This window comes from Marmota monax, unplaced genomic scaffold (genome assembly GCF_021218885.2).
Source record: "Marmota monax isolate L192 unplaced genomic scaffold, Marmota_monax_Labrador192_F-V1.1 WCK01_AAM20220418_F8-fsc00051, whole genome shotgun sequence".
NCBI classification, from domain to species: Eukaryota; Metazoa; Chordata; class Mammalia; order Rodentia; family Sciuridae; genus Marmota; species Marmota monax.
The window spans coordinates 10,174,987-10,191,910 of NW_026695202.1; the positions used below are offsets into that span (position 1 = coordinate 10,174,987).

Genomic DNA, 16,924 nt, shown 5'->3' on the forward strand with positions numbered 1-16,924 from the left:
GGGACAGGCGAGTTCTCAAGAGGAAGGGTGCCTTCAGGACAGGGAGGGGACGTGCACCCCTTGGAGAGGACAGTAGGGCCCCATGCTCTCCTGTTTGTCCTCAGCTCTGTGAGGAGGTGGCCCAGGCCGCAGCACAGCTTCCAGTGCCCACGCCGACCCTGGGACCTTCTTTCTCTCAGGCTACTCTGACCCCCATCTGTGAGCAACACCCACCCTCAAGCCTAAGGTGCTACCAACACCCGGCCACCTGGACGGGGAGAGGCAGGTAGACGGCAGCCCACGGGCTTCAGTGCACAGCTCGGCCACAGCCCGGGTCTCAGCCTGGGACGTCTCCCTGGCCCTCCATCTGTCTTTGGCACTGCCCAACTCCAGCAGCCAGGGGCCCTGGGGAGACCCCTCAGCACCCCCACCCTTCCCCCAACTTGGTGGTGACCAGACCCCGGATGGAGGTGCAGGCACAGAACTCGTGCTTCAGCTGAGCTTTATCAATTTGAGTTCCTGTCAGTCCACACAGCTTCACTGGCGAGGGGACAGAGGCCGGCAGCGGGAAGGACATTCCTGGGATACCCAAGGGATCAACTGCAGCCCAAACTTGCCCCCTGGAGGGACCACCCTGACCAGGCCCTCTGAGAGGGCAAGCCTGGGGTCGCGCCCAGTGCTACACAGACTCCCGGCTCCGCCCTGGGTCTGCCTCCCGCTCCTGTCCCACAGACCCAGCCCGGGGGCTGGGCACCTCCAGGCTCTCGAGGCTGCGGGGCTCCTGGGTGCCGGGAGGCAGGGGCTCAGGTTCCCCCTCCGCCTCAGCGTCCTCAGTGTCACTGGCCCCAGTGGTGGGGCCAGGTGGGGTGTCCCGAGAGCGGCGCAGGCAGCAGTAGGTGGCGACAGCCATGAAGACCCCCGCGAGGGCCACCTCTGAGCCAGCCAGGTAGAAGATGATCTCGTAGTTCTTGAGTGCGTCCACCAGGCGGCCTGGGGGTGGGGACAGGAGGTCAGGGCCTGGGCGGGTCGCCCTCAGTGAAAGGCAGCGCTGCTGATGTGGTAGGGCTCATTGGTGACTGTCACATGCCCCTGTCTTTATCCTATTCTACAGACACCAAGCCCCACACAGGTTCTGCCCCTTGAGACTTTAGAAATGTCACTCCCTCTCCCTGGGCCTCTTAAGCACTGTGGGACTCGGGGTGAGGCAGCTCTTTATAGAGTACAGAAGGTACTGCATGTGTCCAGGTATAAGTGTCCTGTGACTTGCCCAGGTGGCAGTGGGGAGGGGCCCTGGTTCAACCCTTTCTCCTGGGACTCCAGCTCTTGCTCTCTCTGCATACGGCCCTGGTCTTCAGGGACATGGTTCATCCTCCTCCAGCCTCCTGCCCTCCCTGGGCCTCGAGCACCCGACTGAGCAGGCTTCAGCCTCTGCCCTGGTGCGTGTGTGTGCGTGTGCTTGCGCGCATGCTCATGTGTGCATGTGTGCACACTGGGGATTGAATCAGGCAGGACCTCACAGATGCTGGCACCTGAAAATTTTTCTGACTGCAAGTATTTATCCCCTAAATTGTGGTTCCTCTGGGGGCCCCACCCTCTCTCTGGAGCATTCTTGTAGCTGACCAATCAAGTCTGTGACCTTCAGGAAGTTCCCTGGTATCCCCCAGGCCAGCTTCCCCACCTATATTCCTCTGAGCAGTCTTCCTCCAAACATCCTGGTCCCTGCCCAGCCAGCCAGTCCACCCCTCCCAAACTCAGCCCTGTAGAGATGCATTCTCTGGTCATTAGAACCACTCCAGGGACAAGAAACGGCAGGTGGGCTCCTACGCCTCTGGGGGCTGGATTTAGGATGCCCATGAGTGACACTGGGTCCGGCAGGTTAATAAAGCTTGATGAGGGCAATGCTAGTCCCATCCTGGAGGGAAGATGGCAGCTCCCCCCAACTCAGCTGCAGCCGGGGCCCCAGCACAAGTGGCCTCCTCCATCCCTGTCACTACCCCATCCTGCTGTTCTGGCAACCCAGGAAGACACGTGACCCCGACTCCCGTCTCTCCAGTCTTAGTCCTGCCTCACTCCTAAGGTTCAAGGCAAACCCTGCACCTGTTCATGCTGTGCCCACCCCAGGGAGCTCTACAGGACACCACCCCTGGCCATCATCATGGTGACTGCCCAAGGCAGGTGATACGGAGAGCGCCCTGCAAGCAGCCTGCACAGTGAAAGGCGCAGGTGCCTCTCCTCCTGCCGGCTGCCCTCTAAGAACCCTCACACTGTCCCTGAGACTGGTTCCCAAAGACATCATAGCTGTCCCCCTTACAGGCCCAGGAACTAAGCCATCCAGACACTGTTTTCAAGGGGTGGACAGTGAGCATGGGCAGGTTATGGCTCTAACTCTGGGACTGCAACTTGTCCTGGCCCGCAGTGCCTCAGTGCCTCAGTTTTCCCATCTGCAAAATGAGAATAAGCACCCACGCTTCCCGGGCCTTTGCACCCCTGCTTGCCGTGGCTGGGGGCCTTATCAGGTTGGCTTCTTCCTGGCTCCTCCCTGGCTTTTCCTTCTCCACTCACAGCTGGTTCCTGCTTGGGGGAGGGGTTGGCCACAAGGGGAGTCCACCCACCAGCTGCCTCTGTCATTGGTCCCTTCCCCTCATCCCCAAAGTTCCATTTGGGACAGGGAGAGAGCTTCCCAGGGACTAAGTGGCACTAAGCCTTGCCATCCATCCCCTCCTCCTGCGGGGGGCACCTGCAGAAGGCGGTCCGATGAGCACAGCCACGGCCTCCACGAGCAGCACCAGGCCCAGCGCGCTGGGGAAGCGGGGCGCACCCACAGCTGCCATAAGCACCTCGAACTGCAGCGCACCCACCATGCCATAGGAGAGGCCGAAGGCAATGCAGAAGGCGACAAGGGTGCCATAGGAGCGCGCGCGCGCACTGCTCAGATCGGTAATCCCGTTGGCCAGTAGAGCCAGGCTGAAGAGGTAGGGGACGTGTGGTCTCAGGCGCGCCAGACCCGCGAGGGCTCCGCACGCTGGCCGCGCCACGATGTCCACAAAGCCCACAATGGACAGCAGGAAGGCGGCCTCGGTGTCAGGCACACCCGCGTCCTTAGCGTAGTTCACCAGCAGAATGGCAGGCACGAAGAGCCCGAGCGCCATCAGGAACTTGGTGACCACGTACACGATGAAGGCACGATCGGTGCAGACGGCCACGTCCAGCAGGCGCCGGCGGGCCCGGCCGCTAGGGGGCGCCTCGCGCAACCGCAGCCTCGTGCCCTCGGCATCCGCCTCCGCCTCTCCGGGGGCGTCCCCCGCGCAGTCCTCCTCGCGGTCTGCACGTGGCCGGGGCCCGGGCCCGGGCGGGGGCCGCATGACAGCTCCGCAGGCGCAGCAGTGCAGCAGGAGGCCGCCGAACAGCAGGAAGCCGCCGCGCCAGCCGAAGAGCTCGAGCAGCAGCTGGCCGAGCGGCGACAACGCAGACAGGAACACGGGGCTGCCCGCCGCCGCCAGCCCGTTGGCCAGAGGCCGCCGCCGCTCAAAGTACAGCCCCAGCATGATGAGCGACGGCTGGAAGTTGAGGGCCAGGCCCAGGCCTGCGGGCGAGGCGGCGCTGGGCGCGGCTCCCCAGGGCACCCCGCCCGGCCCGGCCGGAGCGAGAGGTCGGGCCGACGGGAAGGGCAAACCCCTGGGGAACTGAGCCAGGGCACTTTGTGGGGAAATTAAGGAAGGACAGGAGGGACTGTCTGACAGGAAGGACTCCCGACCCGCACCCCCACCGGGCGGGGGAGAAAGAAGAGCAGTGCCCCTCACCTGTGAGCACCCCGGCCGTCAGGTACAGCTCCAGCAGGCGCGTGGCGAAGGAAGCCAAGATCATGCCCGCTGAGGCCAGAAGCCCACCCGCCAGCATCACCGGGCGACAGCCAAAGCGAGTCACAAGAATGCTGGACACGGGGCCTGTGGGCAGGGCAGGTTCACCAGCGAGGCCAGGTGGCCCATCCCCCCGCCCCAGGGGACATCAGCCAGGCTGGAAGGGATAAAGTCGCACACGTCCAGAGACTCAGAGAGGGCGGTGTCTGGCCAGGTCACACAGGCTGGCGAGGACAGACGGAGGGGGCGGTGGGGAAAGGCTCTGTCCTGAACCAGAGCTCCCATCCCTCATGGCTCTTGAGAACCCAGAACCCAAGGCAGAAAAGGAGGCTTCTCTGGCTTTTCGTCTTCACAACTCCAGGTCCCCAGGGACAGCCTGGAATCCCACCGGCTGCCTTCCTCCCCAGTCGCCCCCTCATCCCCTCCCCCATACACAGGTGGTTGGGGCAACAGGGACAGGATGCTTCCTGCCACCTCAGTTTCCATAGTAAAACCGGTGGGTGGGCTGGGGCGGCATAGAGGGCTCGCCTAGCCGGGGAGGAACAGTGGGTGCATGTCGGTTGGCAGGAATGGAGCCCCTGTTCCACCCTGCAGCTGACCGAGCTGGCCAGGTCAGCCAGGCCTGCTGTCCCTTTCCTGTCCCCTTCCCTCCCTCTGGTGCAGGGTTTCCGCAGGAAGGAGGGGGTTAGGGATGTTTCAGGGGTCTGGTGTCTGCTGGTTCCCGACTCAACCCTCCAGTCCTGGGCCCCTGGGGAGTGGAGGCCCTGGGAGGGGCGCTGACCGGTTCCGTAGAGCATGGCCAGCATGATGGAGGACACCCAGGCCGTGTCGCTGTAGCCAGCGCCAAAGTCGCGCATGAGCGCGCGGAAGAAGACGCTCACGGCCTTGGGAAAGCCATAGGCAAAGCCCGTGACCACGAAGCAGGCGACCAGCACCACCCAGCCCCAGCCGCCGTCTGGGGGGCCCACACCTGGCCTGGGTCCGCCAGCGCCCATCACCACCGCTGCTGCTGGGAAAAGACAGAGCAAGTGAGGCTGTAGCGCACAGCAGGGGGATGGAGGGCTCAAAGAGGAGACCGATGCGGAGGGGACCCCGGAGAGCCCCGCAGCAGGAGGGACGGGGTGGGGGGAAGCGCCCTGCCCCTCCTGCAAGGGGAGCGAGGTTACTGGTTACCTGAGGCTTGGCTTCAGGAAGGCTCCCGGGAGAGCACCTCTCCCCTCAGGACCTGGTGACGCAGGAGAAGGAGGTGAGAGGCTGGCAGCCAGCAGGTGCCCAGGGGGTGCTTGGGACTGCCAGTGTCCCCAGTGAGTACATGTGGCAGTCTCTGGACACAAGGAGCACTCAGTGGGACGGGTGTCAGCGGTAGAGAGGGCCTGAGCGGGTCGACCTTTCTCTGTGGCTTATGGGATGTTAATTTGTCTCCATGATCAGGAATGACTGTTGTCACCAGAACATTACAGGGAAACGTGTGACCACAGACCTCAGCCTTGTCTCAGAAGCGGGTGCTGAGGTCCAGCCCAGGCCCTGTTTGTTCTGTGACCTGGGCAGGTCCCTTGTCCTCACTGGGTCTGTTTTCCCACCTGTATGATGGCTGATGACCACTCCTGGGCCAGCTGGAAACCTCGGGGTCAGGGAAGGGGCTCTGGATCCCACTGGACAGTGAGATTTTATTTATTTATTTATTTATTTGTACCAATCCCTGAACCTTTACAAAAGGCTCTGGTTGGTTAAGTGCCAACCCAGGGGCACGGCACTTACTCACATCCCCAGCCCTTTCAGAGACAGGGTCTTGCTAAGTTGCTTTGATCTTTCCATCCTCCTGCCTCAGCTTCCCGAGCCGCTGGGATTACAGGCATGTGTCACCGTGCCTGGCCCAGTGGGGACCTTTGAGAGGCACTGCTCCAGTAGACCTGCCTCCAACCCTGGCAGCCCACCCTCCCCACCCACCCTCCATCCATGGATGACGGCTCCAGAGCTCAGAGACCCTGGAGCTCCAGCTGGGGGTCTCTTCACAGCCCTGTGGGCCCTGTGACCGAGGAGGAAGGTGGACCAGCCCAGAGGGCAGCAGGAGCCCAGGGCTCCCGGCACAGCCTCCTTCCCTCCTGCGGCTCTGGGTGTCTGTGCCCTCCCTCCTGGCATTGGCAAGACAGGCCCCCTCCCCAGGGGGGTCTGTGACTCTGCCCTCCACCAGCCCCAGGACTTGGCTTTACCTGTCCCCTTTCACCATAGCTGCGAGGACAGGGACCAAGGAGTCCTGGCAGGCCTCACCCACACTCACCAAGCCCGAGTTCGGGTGCCCGCCTCACATCTCCCGAGGCCTGCAGGGAAGCTTCTGGATGGGTCTTGCAGACCCCCTCTGCCGGGCGCTCCTGGTGCAGTGGCCAGAGCTCTCCTGCGGACTCCCTCCCCGGCCCGGGGCTTAGAGCGTCCCCCACCCCTGCCCCCGCCCAGCCTTGCGCTAAGAGGCTTTTGCCCAGGATGGGGGACAGAGCAGAGAGGGACCATGAACACTGGGCCAGGTGGGCCTCCACGGTGGGGTGACCTGTCCCAGCCCAAAGACGGACAAGGACACCCCTTCTACCTTTGGGGCATCAGGTGGAAGTCACACAGAGCCTGCCCAGGGGACCTGGTTCTGGGGGCACAGCCTGTCCTGGGCTGTCACCTCAGCCCCTTGGCTGCCCCACAGTCCCGGGCCACATTCCAGGAGGGCTCCGGCTCCCCCTGGATAAGGCTAATCCGGCCTGGGAACGTGGGGGTGGGGGGCTGGGACAAAGGCCGCTGTGTCCAGGCCGCCAGGGAGGCGGTGGTCCCCGACTTGGGCCATGCCACCTCCCCCACTCCTTCCTGGGTTTCTGGAGTGGACACGGGGACTGGATCTGAGGGCGAGGGCAGCCCGAGAGCGATGCTCAAGTGAGGGGAAGGAGAGCCGGGAGTGAGGGCCTCCCAGGAACCGCCATGGACTCCGTCCTCCCTCCCCAGCTCCCGGCCTGTCCCCGAGTCAGACACACCACACCTGGGCCACGCCCACTGCCTTTATTTTCATCCTTTACAAAAGTGAAAGGGGACACGTGGGGGGCAGGGGTCTCCTCCCCACGGGGAGAGTGGGGGCAGGGCTGGGGTCAGGAGGCTGCCCTGGGAGAGTTCTCGGCCCCTGAGGGAAGAGGCTGCTCTGTCCCTCAGTCCCCTGCTGCGCTGTGACGACCCAGACCACAGGCCGCTGTCCTGAGCCCTCGGGCTGAGGGGCGGGTGGGGAAGGCCCCGCGGGGTCAGGGCTCCAGCATCTGGGATCCGCGGGGGCTGCTGCTGCCATCACCGCCACCACACCAGCTCCACGCAGGTGCACAGGCCACCTCGGGCCCCCCAGGGGCGCCCCTCAGCGGATGATGGGTGCCGAGCGGTCATTGGTGACAGTGGGACGCAGCTTCACGGTGGCAAAGGGGTTCGTGCCCCTGTGTGGAGGGAGAGGCTACCATGAGGGTCCAGGCTCCTGGCTACCCGGGGCCAGGGAGGGTGCCCAGCTCCACCTCCGGGCCATCCTGGTCACCCCATCACCCCTCACCCCAACTTGCCCTCTGGCCCCGATGGCGGGACTCACCGGGGGAAGAGCTCTGGAGGGTGCTGCTCCCAGGACATCAGTTTCTGTGGGGGAGGGAGGAGGTGGGTCAGGCCAGCCCTGGGCACCCCAGCAGGCCAAGGCCTGGACGCAGAGACCAGACTTGGGGAGAGGAGACTGGCATTAAGAGAGCCCTGGGCACGCAGGCACCATCTCCTGGGACAGGCTGTCCCTCCCCTGGAAGGTCCCCTCCCTCCTCACCTGCCTGTGGTGGCCCCAGGACTCCGGCACTTTGTCAGTGGCCCCCACCCCGGGACACCAGGCTGCATCCCTGAGACACTTGTCCCCTCCCTCCCCGAGGCTCAGGACCCTGTCCCTCCCTCCCAGCACTGAGGGGCAGCCTGGGGACAGATGGGGGCCCTGCCAGGCAGCACAGGAAGGCTTCCCTGTCCCGCCTCCTTGCCCAGGGCCGAGGATGGCTGGGGACTTACCTTGACATCATTGACACCCCCCATGCTGCTTCGGCGGCTGCCAGGCAAGGGTGCAGGCGCAGGGCTAGGGACGCGGCTTGGGGCCCCGCTTGGGGTGCGGGGTCGAGACTGGCCATCCCAGTACTCGGAGGACACTGCGGGGTTGCCTGGCCGGTCCAGGAGGTCATCAAGGCTGTGGGTGCCCCGGAGCGGGTAGGACCTGAGTCCAGAGAAAGGAGGGAGAGACGGGGTTCAGGGGTCGTCCCTGGTGTCCCCACCCCATCTGCTGGTCCCCTGAGCATCCTCCAGCTTCTTTCTCTGGACCTGGGTGAGAGGGAGTCAGCGCAAGGGAGCGCCTGCAGGGAGGCAGGGGGATGGACACAATGACCTTCCATGCGCCCAGGGTGTGGCACTCTGCCTCCCCTTGCCGCGGCCACCGGCCCACCCTGGGAAGGCACCTGGAAGGTAGGCCCACCCCGGGAAGGTACCTGGAAGGTAGCTCGTTCGCGGGGTTCAGGGAGGTCACGGGGCTCGCGGGGCTCAGGGGGCTCCCGGGCACCTGCTCCAAAGGCTTCACGTAGGCCTCGGGGAACCAGCCGCTCCTGCGGGGCAGAGGCCAGGGGCCTTGAGCAGGCCCAGAGGACCCCGGGACAGCTGCCCCCCAGCGCCGACCGCCCCCACCTGGGCGCCCCTCTAGAGCAGCTGGGCCGGCTGGCCGGAGGGACACGGTGGCAGTTCTCGGCCTGATCACTCTTCAGAACACCCGGGAAATGTCCCCAGGAGCCAATCACAGCGTCCCGGCCGGCCCCGCGAGGCCTCCAGGCACAGACACAGCCATTGGCTAGCCTCCGCCTGTTTTCAGGGATGTGCCTAAGATGACACCTCCTGTCACCTTCCCACAGAGGAAGCAGCCCTGAGCCAGCAGGGGAGTGTCAGGCCGGGGCAGGCCGCTCCCACAGGGCGGCTGTGGGCACTGGAGGGCGGCCTCCACCCACACTCTCAGGCGTCTGACCCCTTCTGCTCTGGGTCCGGGTCACCTGCCCAGCCCCGACCTTGCACTTCACTCACATCTTGGGCCAAAGACCCACAATCCACCTGGGCGGCCTCCCACTAGACGCCTACTGCGCATCCACCAGAGCACCCACTGGCCCAGGTCACCCCACCCACCCAGCAGTCCCCCACCCGTCTGGCCACCCACCGCCCACCCACCCAGCCCTCCATCTGCCTGTGGCCATCCCCAGCCCCACTCATCTTCCCATGGACTGGGGCCACAGTGGCCACCTGAGCACCTGTCCACTCACTCGGGGCCCTGCTCCTCCTCCGTGGGTGGGAGTGGGCACCTCTAGCTGTCCTGCCACAAAGTCCCTTGGGCGGCACTGCCTGGTCCAGCAGGCCCGCAACTTCCCCTTTTCTCCTGCGGACACTGGGTCCCTCCACACTCCCTTTCTGGAGACCAACCCAGCTCTCCCCCAGGCCCCCACCCGCCCCCCTCCCTGCCTCCTGCTCCCACTCACGCGGAGGAGCCCTCCAGCTTGCCGTAGAGCCAGCCGTTCTGGGCCTCGGGCACTAGCACCTCCACCACGTCTCCGGCCGAGAAGCGCAGCAGCGTGTGGTTGGCGCCCTCGGAGTGGGAGACCAGGGCGCGGACTCTCTTGGCGCCCCCGCTGCTGCTGCCGCCGCCTCCCGGGCGCTCGCCGAAAGAGTTGGAGCGCGAGCGCTGGGAGCTGCTGGTGTAGAGCGAGGCTGCCGGGGCAGAAAGCGCAGCGGAGCATGAGCGGGAAGTCCTCCCAGGAGTCTGCCCTCCATCCCTCCTGCTGCAGCCCAACCCGGGGTACTCACCGGCCGACGGCGTCCGGGGCAGGGACCGGCGGTCTGGCTCCAGCTGGGACGCGGACCTCGCCTCGGCGGGCTCAGGACCGTAGGAGCCGGAGCCGTGCCGGCTGCGCGGGGAGCTGAACTCTCCCAGAGGCCTGGGGGGCTGCGGGGGAGAGGGCAGGGCGGGTGGGGCGGGCGGGGGCGGCCGCGCCCTAGTCCAGCCCCCACCCCCAGCCCCAGTCCCAGACGTCGGCGTAGGGGTTGTGGGGCCGCCGGCCGGGCCACCACGGGGGCGCCGAGGCCGCGCCGGGGCGGAAGCGCGGCCCGAGGGGCGCGGCGTAGGGCGGGAGCCTGGGGGGCCGCAGGCTCCAGGGCCCCGCCGGGAGCGGCGGGGGCGCGAAGGGTGGCGGGGGCGCCCAGGGCCTCACCATGTCCAGGCGGGTGGGCGTCAGGCGGCCCGCGGGGTAGGGCGGCCCCAGCGCGGGGCCCAGCAGGCCCGGGGAGTGGGCGCGCGACGGGCTGCGGCTGGCCTCCGACTGCTCCTTCCACAGCAGCACGCGGCTCTGGAGCATGCCCCGGGCCTGCCGGGAGGACACGGGTCAGCCGCGTCCGGCGGCCCCCGGAGTCTGCGGGCTCCTGGACGGGCCCTGAAGCTCGGGATGGCCGATGTCCTCTGGGAGGAACCGGGAACCCCTGGGGGCCGCTCAGGCCGCTCACTGCCACCCTCGCCCCGCCTTGTGTCAAAGTCCCTCCAGTCCTCCTTGAGGCGCTGCCCCTGTCCGGCCCAGCCTGTGAGCTTTGTCCTGCAGGCAGCTTCATGGGTAGCAGAGAAGCCCAGGCCTGGCCACCAGGCGGCCCCATCATCCTGATGACAAGAGATGGGCTTGGGCATGCTCCCTCCCCAAAGCTGTGACCCAAGACCCCAGCCCAGTACCTACCCTGGAGCCATCTGGCAATGCCCAGGTAGAGTGGGGCCAGTACAGGAAGCTAAGACCTAAGCATCAGATGGTGGCGGACTTCCGATGGCATACTTTTGTGCAGCTGGATCAAGCTATATCTGAAATCTCTCTAGTTAACTAACCCTTTTTCATTTAAGGCACTTTGAGTGGTTTTCTGAAAGAGGTCTCTCAAACAGTTTCCAGTGTGTCCCTGTAGCTCACAAGCTACTATTTCTACCTCACACTCAGCCTCGGCTCCTGTTGAACACTTTCAAGGACAGGGAGCGCAGCAGCTGAGCACAGTCCACACCTACAAAGTCCCTGTAAATGTTAGACCGCCGCGTGTCTGATCATGACTTTTATTTCCGGTATTTTAAGATGCTTTAACATCCTGGGGATTTGCTACTCCTGGAGAAACCAACCGTCCCAGGGGAGTGAGCCGCTTGCTGGGGACCTGCCCTTCTTGTGCCAACCAGCCTGGAGGTCGGGCCGTCTCTGAGTGACCGCAGCAGCAGTGTCCAGGGGTGCCCAACATTGCCCACTCCATTTTGTGAGTGGTGGTCTGCCATGAGCTACTCCAGGCTGAGTTGAAGGCTGAGGTGGAAGACTCCACACCTTGTTTGCACAGGTCAACAATGCCACCTGCTGGCACAGACCTGAGGCACAGCTGATACGTCATCATGTGCATAAGAATGACATCTGGGAGGTGACCTTCTGGGAGGCCACCACACTAAGAGAAATAAGCCAGGCCCCAGAAAGCAAAGGCTGAAGGTTCTCTCTGATGTGTGGACCCACTGCCAGGAGTGGGGGGACAGGAGTTCAGGGTCAGACAAAGGGGAGGGAGGGAGGGGGATGGGGGAGCAGGAGAATGAGGTGGACCTGACTCTCCTGTGTTCACATACGAATACACCACCAGTGTTTGGGATTTGGTGGCAATGGAGCTGAAGGCCTCCCCTTGCTAGGCAAGCACTCTACTGCTGAGCTATCCCTAACCCTTTTTAAAATTTTTGTTTTGAGGCAGGGTCTTGCTAAGTTGCTGAGGCTGGCCTCCAACTTGAGCGCCTCCTGTCTCAGCCTCTGAGTTGCTGGGATTACAGGTGTGCACCATCCTGCCCCCTTTATGACCAGACTTTTCAATGATTCCTTCCTTGAACCCAGCCCAGCACCACTAGGCAGCGATGAGTGTCCCATCGGCTGGCCTGGTTGCTCAGTGGACACCCCATCGTCTCACGCAGTGTTTAATTAGTAAAATAGCCAAAGGCAGAGCCTGGGGCCTCACTGCACTTGTCCCAGAGGCAGGAAGCAAAGGGAGGCTCACAATGCATAGCTCACAAGCTACCATTTCTAGAATGCCTCACACTCAGCGCATCTGAGGATGGTAATTTTAAAGGGGTTTCTGTCTGCATCAGGGGAAAACACCGTGGGCACCAGGGGGTCCTGGGAGGGACGACCAAGCCCCCAGACACCGCCTGGACAGCGCTCAGCTGCCCCCACCCGGGCAGGTCGCCGGACTGGAAGGACCTCTGTGTGGACCTAGACGCGAATTCCAGGTTCGTGCGGAGAGGAAGAGCCTGCTGAGCAGGGCAAACCCTGACTCTGGACAGAAGCACAGGGACACCTGGCCACGGGGGACTCTTCCATATGGCACAACCCACTGGGAATGTGGGAGCCGCCCGCCCAGGAGTGAGCATCCTGCTGGAGCCCGGGCGCTGGCCTGGCATCGCCCAATCCCCTTCGCGGCCACGCGCGGGACACCCGTGGGGCCTCATCGCCTGCCTCGAGACTCCCTTGTGGGTCCCCTATAAAAATAAAGGGACTCCGGGTGCGGGCTGTCTTTTCCAGCGGACCCTCAGGTCGCAGGGCCGTCCCACCCTCCATAGGAAAATTACTTCTGTGTCCGGCGCTTTTCCGCCGTTTTCGAGCCTAATGTCGCGGCCAGCTCTTTTGAACCCAGTTCATCTCCTCAGCGCGGGTCGCTGGCGGGAAGGGAAATTGGGAGCAATACCCGGCGGACTGACAGCAAGTCATGGCCGAATGCAGCTCAGCGACACTTGAAAGTTCTATGAGTGATAAGAAAGGATCCTGACGCGCAGCACGGAGCCCGCCTGAGACAGCGGCTGCTCATCGGCGCCTTTCCAGCGGCCAGGAGCAGACATTTTGCTCGGAGGCCACTGTCCAGGGCACGGAAAGGCGCGATCCCAGGACCGTGACCTCACCTGCTGTGCACACCCCAGCCAAGTCACCGTCCAAACCTGGGCTGTCGGGATGAATGAGAAGGACACCTCGCTGTGCCCAAGCACTGATACTTCAACTCTTGTTCCCACTGTGCCTTATGAACAGAGTGACAGGACCATCTGGTCCAGAGAAACCCAGATCAGAAAAGCAGCCTGAGCCCGGCTGGTCCAGGGGCTGCACTGGGCACTGAGGATCAGAAAGTTCAATGTGTTTCTCAGCCGCCGCGGGGAGCTCGGGCAGCGCCCTCCCGAGGCAGCCACACTGCAGCTGCTGTGTGGAGCCTGCAGGTGGAGCCAACACCGCCACCCTGTCCCCAAGCGCCTGTCGCAGCCCAGGTGCACCTGGCAGAACAGAGTGGAACAGGCCCAGAGGGGATTGTCCCCGGGGCATTCAAGTCTGAACAGCAAAGAGAGCCAACTCACTTCTCCTTTGCGTTTGGTGGCTCATGTGACCAGCTGAGGGGTCGAGGATCTGAACAGGTGGTGTGAACACACTGGGGGACTCCACCCCGGAAGTCTGTGTTCCTGGGCACCAGAGGGGTCTACTGTCCCACGAGAAGACTCCTAGGAGGCTCCCGAGAGCCACACTCCCGGCCCAGACCTGCAGGCCCTGGGGGGTGTTGATCTAATCTCTCCCAAGTAGATGCCACCAACAGAGCCCCCGAGGCCTGGTCAGACTCCAGTGCCACCCGCCTGAACTCCACTCATGGAACTGCGGCAGCTCCACCCTGGGAGGGCACCCGTGTGGTCGGCAAACCCCAGCTGACAGCCCTCCCCTCCCATCCTACCTCACACGGGGGAAGGGAAGCTGAGAGTAACTCCAGGCTGCTTCAGCCGCAGGCCAGGCAACCAGCAGCTCAGAGAGCAGCGCAAAAAGGGGAGGGGTCCGCACCCCCACCTGGCTGCTCTCTGTGCATTGCTCGCGAAGAAACAGAGCCGGGCATAGACGGCGACCACCTATGGTCCTGTCAACTATTTTGGCCACCTCAATGGAGACGATCTCTTCATTTGTCATTAAGATTCTATCCTCTGAACATTCAGAGTATTAAAGATATAAGTAACCGTGATCAGAACATACGGAACTCTAGGGCAGCATCCGAGTGAGGAGGGTTGGGAGAGGCGGGCGAATGGAGCTGATGACCTCTTCAGGGAAATAATACAGAAGAATGTCCAAACCTTGAGAATGAGAGAGACAACCAGAGTCAGGAATCATTCAGAACCCCAAATAGACAAGACCGAAAGAGAACCTCTCCACAGCACATTATAAGTAAAAGGCCTGACGTAGGGAGAGAATTTTAAAAGCCTCAAGAGAAAAACATCAGGTCACATTTAAAGGCAAACCAATCAGAATTACTCCTGATTTTTCAGTACAAACTCTAAGAGCCAAAGGGCTTGGAAAGATGTGTTCCAAGTCCTAAAAGAAAATACTGTCAACCCATATTGCTATATCCAGCAAAGCTATCCTTCAGAATTGAAAAAGAAATGAAAACCTTCCATGATAAGCAGAAGCTAAAAGAATTCATGAGTGCTAACCCTCCACTACAGAGCTTACTTAAGAAACACTCCGCACAGAAGAAATAAAAAACAAACCTCAGAGCGCACAAATGAACAAATATCAACATCTGAAAATTATCTTGACAAATGAGAAACAGACCAAATTAAACAATATAAATAAATCAAAATGGCAGGGATTAATAAACATCTCTCTATAATAGCATCAAATGTAAATGATTTCAACTCTCTTAAAAGACATAGGCTGCCGGATACAGGGGTGCACACCTGTAATTCCAGTGGCTCCAGAGGCTGAGGCAGGAGGATCGTGAGTTCAAAGCCAGCCTCAGCAAAAGCAAGGGGCTAAGCAACTCAGTGAGGCCCTGTCTCTCTATAAAATACAAAATAGGGCTGGGGATGTGGCTCAGTGATAGAGTGCCCCTGAGTTCAAGCCCCAGTACCTGCCTCCCAAAAATGACAGAGGCTGGCAGAACAGATTTTTTAAAAAAGGTCTAACTAAATGTTGTTTGCAAGAGACACACCTCACAGGCAAAGAGAGCCACCAGCTGAAAGCGAAAGGATGGAAATTGACATCCCACACAAACGGATCCTGAAAACAAGCTGAAGTGGCTACACTCATATCTGACAAAGCAGATTTCACACCAAAATTAATCAGAAGAGACAAGGTCAACAAGAAGATATAAAAATAATATTTACACCCCAAACGAGGGTGCAGCTAATTCCATAAAATTGACACTACTCACATTGAAGATTCAGACAGACCCCACTACATAATACTGGCAATTTCAATACACCTCTCGCACCATTAGACAGGTCACCTAGAAACAAACTCAGTAAAGACTCTTTGAACCTGAAAAATATTATAAATCAAATGGACTTAACAGACATTTATAGAATATTTCTTCCAATAACAGCAAAGTATACTTTCTTCTTAGAAGCTCCTGGAACATTCTCCAAAATAGACCCTATTTTAGGCCACAAAGCAACTCTTAGCATGTACAGAAAGTTGCTATAATTCCTTGTATCTTATCAGATCATAATGGAATGAAATTAAAAAATTTTTAAAAAACCCACAGAAACTATATAAACACCTGGAGATTGAACAATACACTTTTGAATGATAAAGGGTGATAGAAGAAAGCAGGGGAGAAATTTAAAAATTCTTAGAGTCAAATGAGAATAGTGACCCAACACATCAGAATCCCTGGGACACTATGAAGTTAGTTTTAAGAGGCATAACTATGAGAGCCTACATAAGAAAATAGGAAAAAAATCCCAAATAAACAGCCCATCAGTGCACATCAAGTTCCTTGAAAAAGAAGAACAAACCAATTCCAAAACCAGCAGAAGAAAGGAAATGATTAAGATCAGAGCCAAAATCAGTGCACTTGAGAATGAAAAAATAATACAAAGGATCAATGAAACAAAGAGTAGTTTCTTTAAAATGATAAACAAGGTTGATAAGCCCTAAGCCACACTAACCAGAAGAAAATGAGACCCAAATTAATAAAATTAGAGATAAAAAAGAAGAAATCACCACAGATATCACAGAAATCCAGCAGATCATCAGGAACGACTTTGAAAAATTCTATTCTAATACATTGGAAAATCTAGAAGAAATGGATACATTTTTAGATAAATACAATATGCCAAAATTAAATCAAAAGGACACAGAAAATGTCAACAGACCAATAACTTGTAATGAGACAATAGCAGTAATAAAAGAAAAGCCCAGGACCACATAGATTCTCATCTGAATTCTACCAGACCTTTCAAGAAGAACCAATATTGCAGACTTGGTGGTGCCCACCTGTAATCCAAGGAGTCTGGGCTGGAGGATTGCAAGTTAGAGGCCAGCCTCAGCAACTTAGCAAGGCCTTAAGCAATTTAGTAAGACCCTGTCTCAAAATTAAATAAATAAATAAATGAATGAATAAGGATTGGGGATGTGGCTCAGGTTAAGTCCCCTCGGTTCAATCCCCAGTACCAAAACAAACAAACAAACAAACAAAAACAAAAAAACAATGTCAGTATTCCTCAAATTATTTCATGAATAGCAAGGGATGGAGCACTTCCAAATTCATTCTACAAGGCCAGTGTCCCACTCATACCAAAACCAAAGAAAGAAAACTATAAACTAGCATCCCTGGTGAACTTAGATGCAAAAATACTTAATAGAATATTAGCAAATTGTGTTCAACAACATATTAAGGTTATACATCACAACCAAGATGGTTTTATTCCAGAGATGCAGGGATGGCTGGACATATGCAAATCCATAAATATGATCCATTATCTCAATATAACTGGGGACACAAATCTCTTAGTAATCTCAATAGACGCAGAGCAAACCTTTGATAAAATTCAGCACCCATTCATGATAAAAACATGGAAGAAACTAGGAAGGAAGGAGCCTCCCTCAACATCATACAGGTGTGCATAACCCAAGCCAACCTCATGGGGAAGCACTGAAAACATTTTCCTTAAAACCAGAACAAGAATGTCCACTCTCGCCATTCTTCTTTAATACAGTGCTAGAAATTCCATCCAGAGCAATTAGGCAAGA

The 16,924-nt window shown here is 59.3% G+C and overlaps 2 protein-coding genes across 5 annotated transcripts in view; both read right to left on the reverse strand.

Moving 5' to 3' along the window:
- Positions 1 to 474: 474 nt before the first annotated feature.
- On the reverse strand, positions 475 to 4,831 carry Slc16a8 (solute carrier family 16 member 8). Its single transcript, XM_046429201.2, has 4 exons — positions 4,618 to 4,831; positions 3,780 to 3,923; positions 2,717 to 3,562; positions 475 to 969 (listed from the first exon to the last, which is right to left on the reverse strand). Exons 1-4 carry the CDS (start codon positions 4,829 to 4,831, stop codon positions 659 to 661), a joined length of 1,515 nt encoding a protein of 504 aa, XP_046285157.1. The 3' UTR covers positions 475 to 658.
- Positions 4,832 to 6,854: 2,023 nt separating this feature from the next.
- The window catches only part of Baiap2l2 (BAR/IMD domain containing adaptor protein 2 like 2), a 28,404-nt gene continuing 18,334 nt past the window's right edge, over positions 6,855 to 16,924 (reverse strand). For all 4 annotated transcript variants that reach the window (XM_058574312.1, XM_046429203.2, XM_058574311.1 and 1 more), the window contains 7 exons: positions 10,103 to 10,255; positions 9,699 to 9,837; positions 9,374 to 9,602; positions 8,348 to 8,461; positions 7,881 to 8,079; positions 7,432 to 7,475; positions 6,855 to 7,285 (listed from right to left, as the gene is read on the reverse strand). In XM_058574312.1, the coding sequence (XP_058430295.1) occupies positions 7,210 to 7,285; positions 7,432 to 7,475; positions 7,881 to 8,079; positions 8,348 to 8,461; positions 9,374 to 9,602; positions 9,699 to 9,837; positions 10,103 to 10,255 (954 nt within the window). In that variant the 3' untranslated portion in view covers positions 6,855 to 7,209. The remainder of the gene's footprint in view (positions 7,286 to 7,431; positions 7,476 to 7,880; positions 8,080 to 8,347; positions 8,462 to 9,373; positions 9,603 to 9,698; positions 9,838 to 10,102; positions 10,256 to 16,924) is intronic.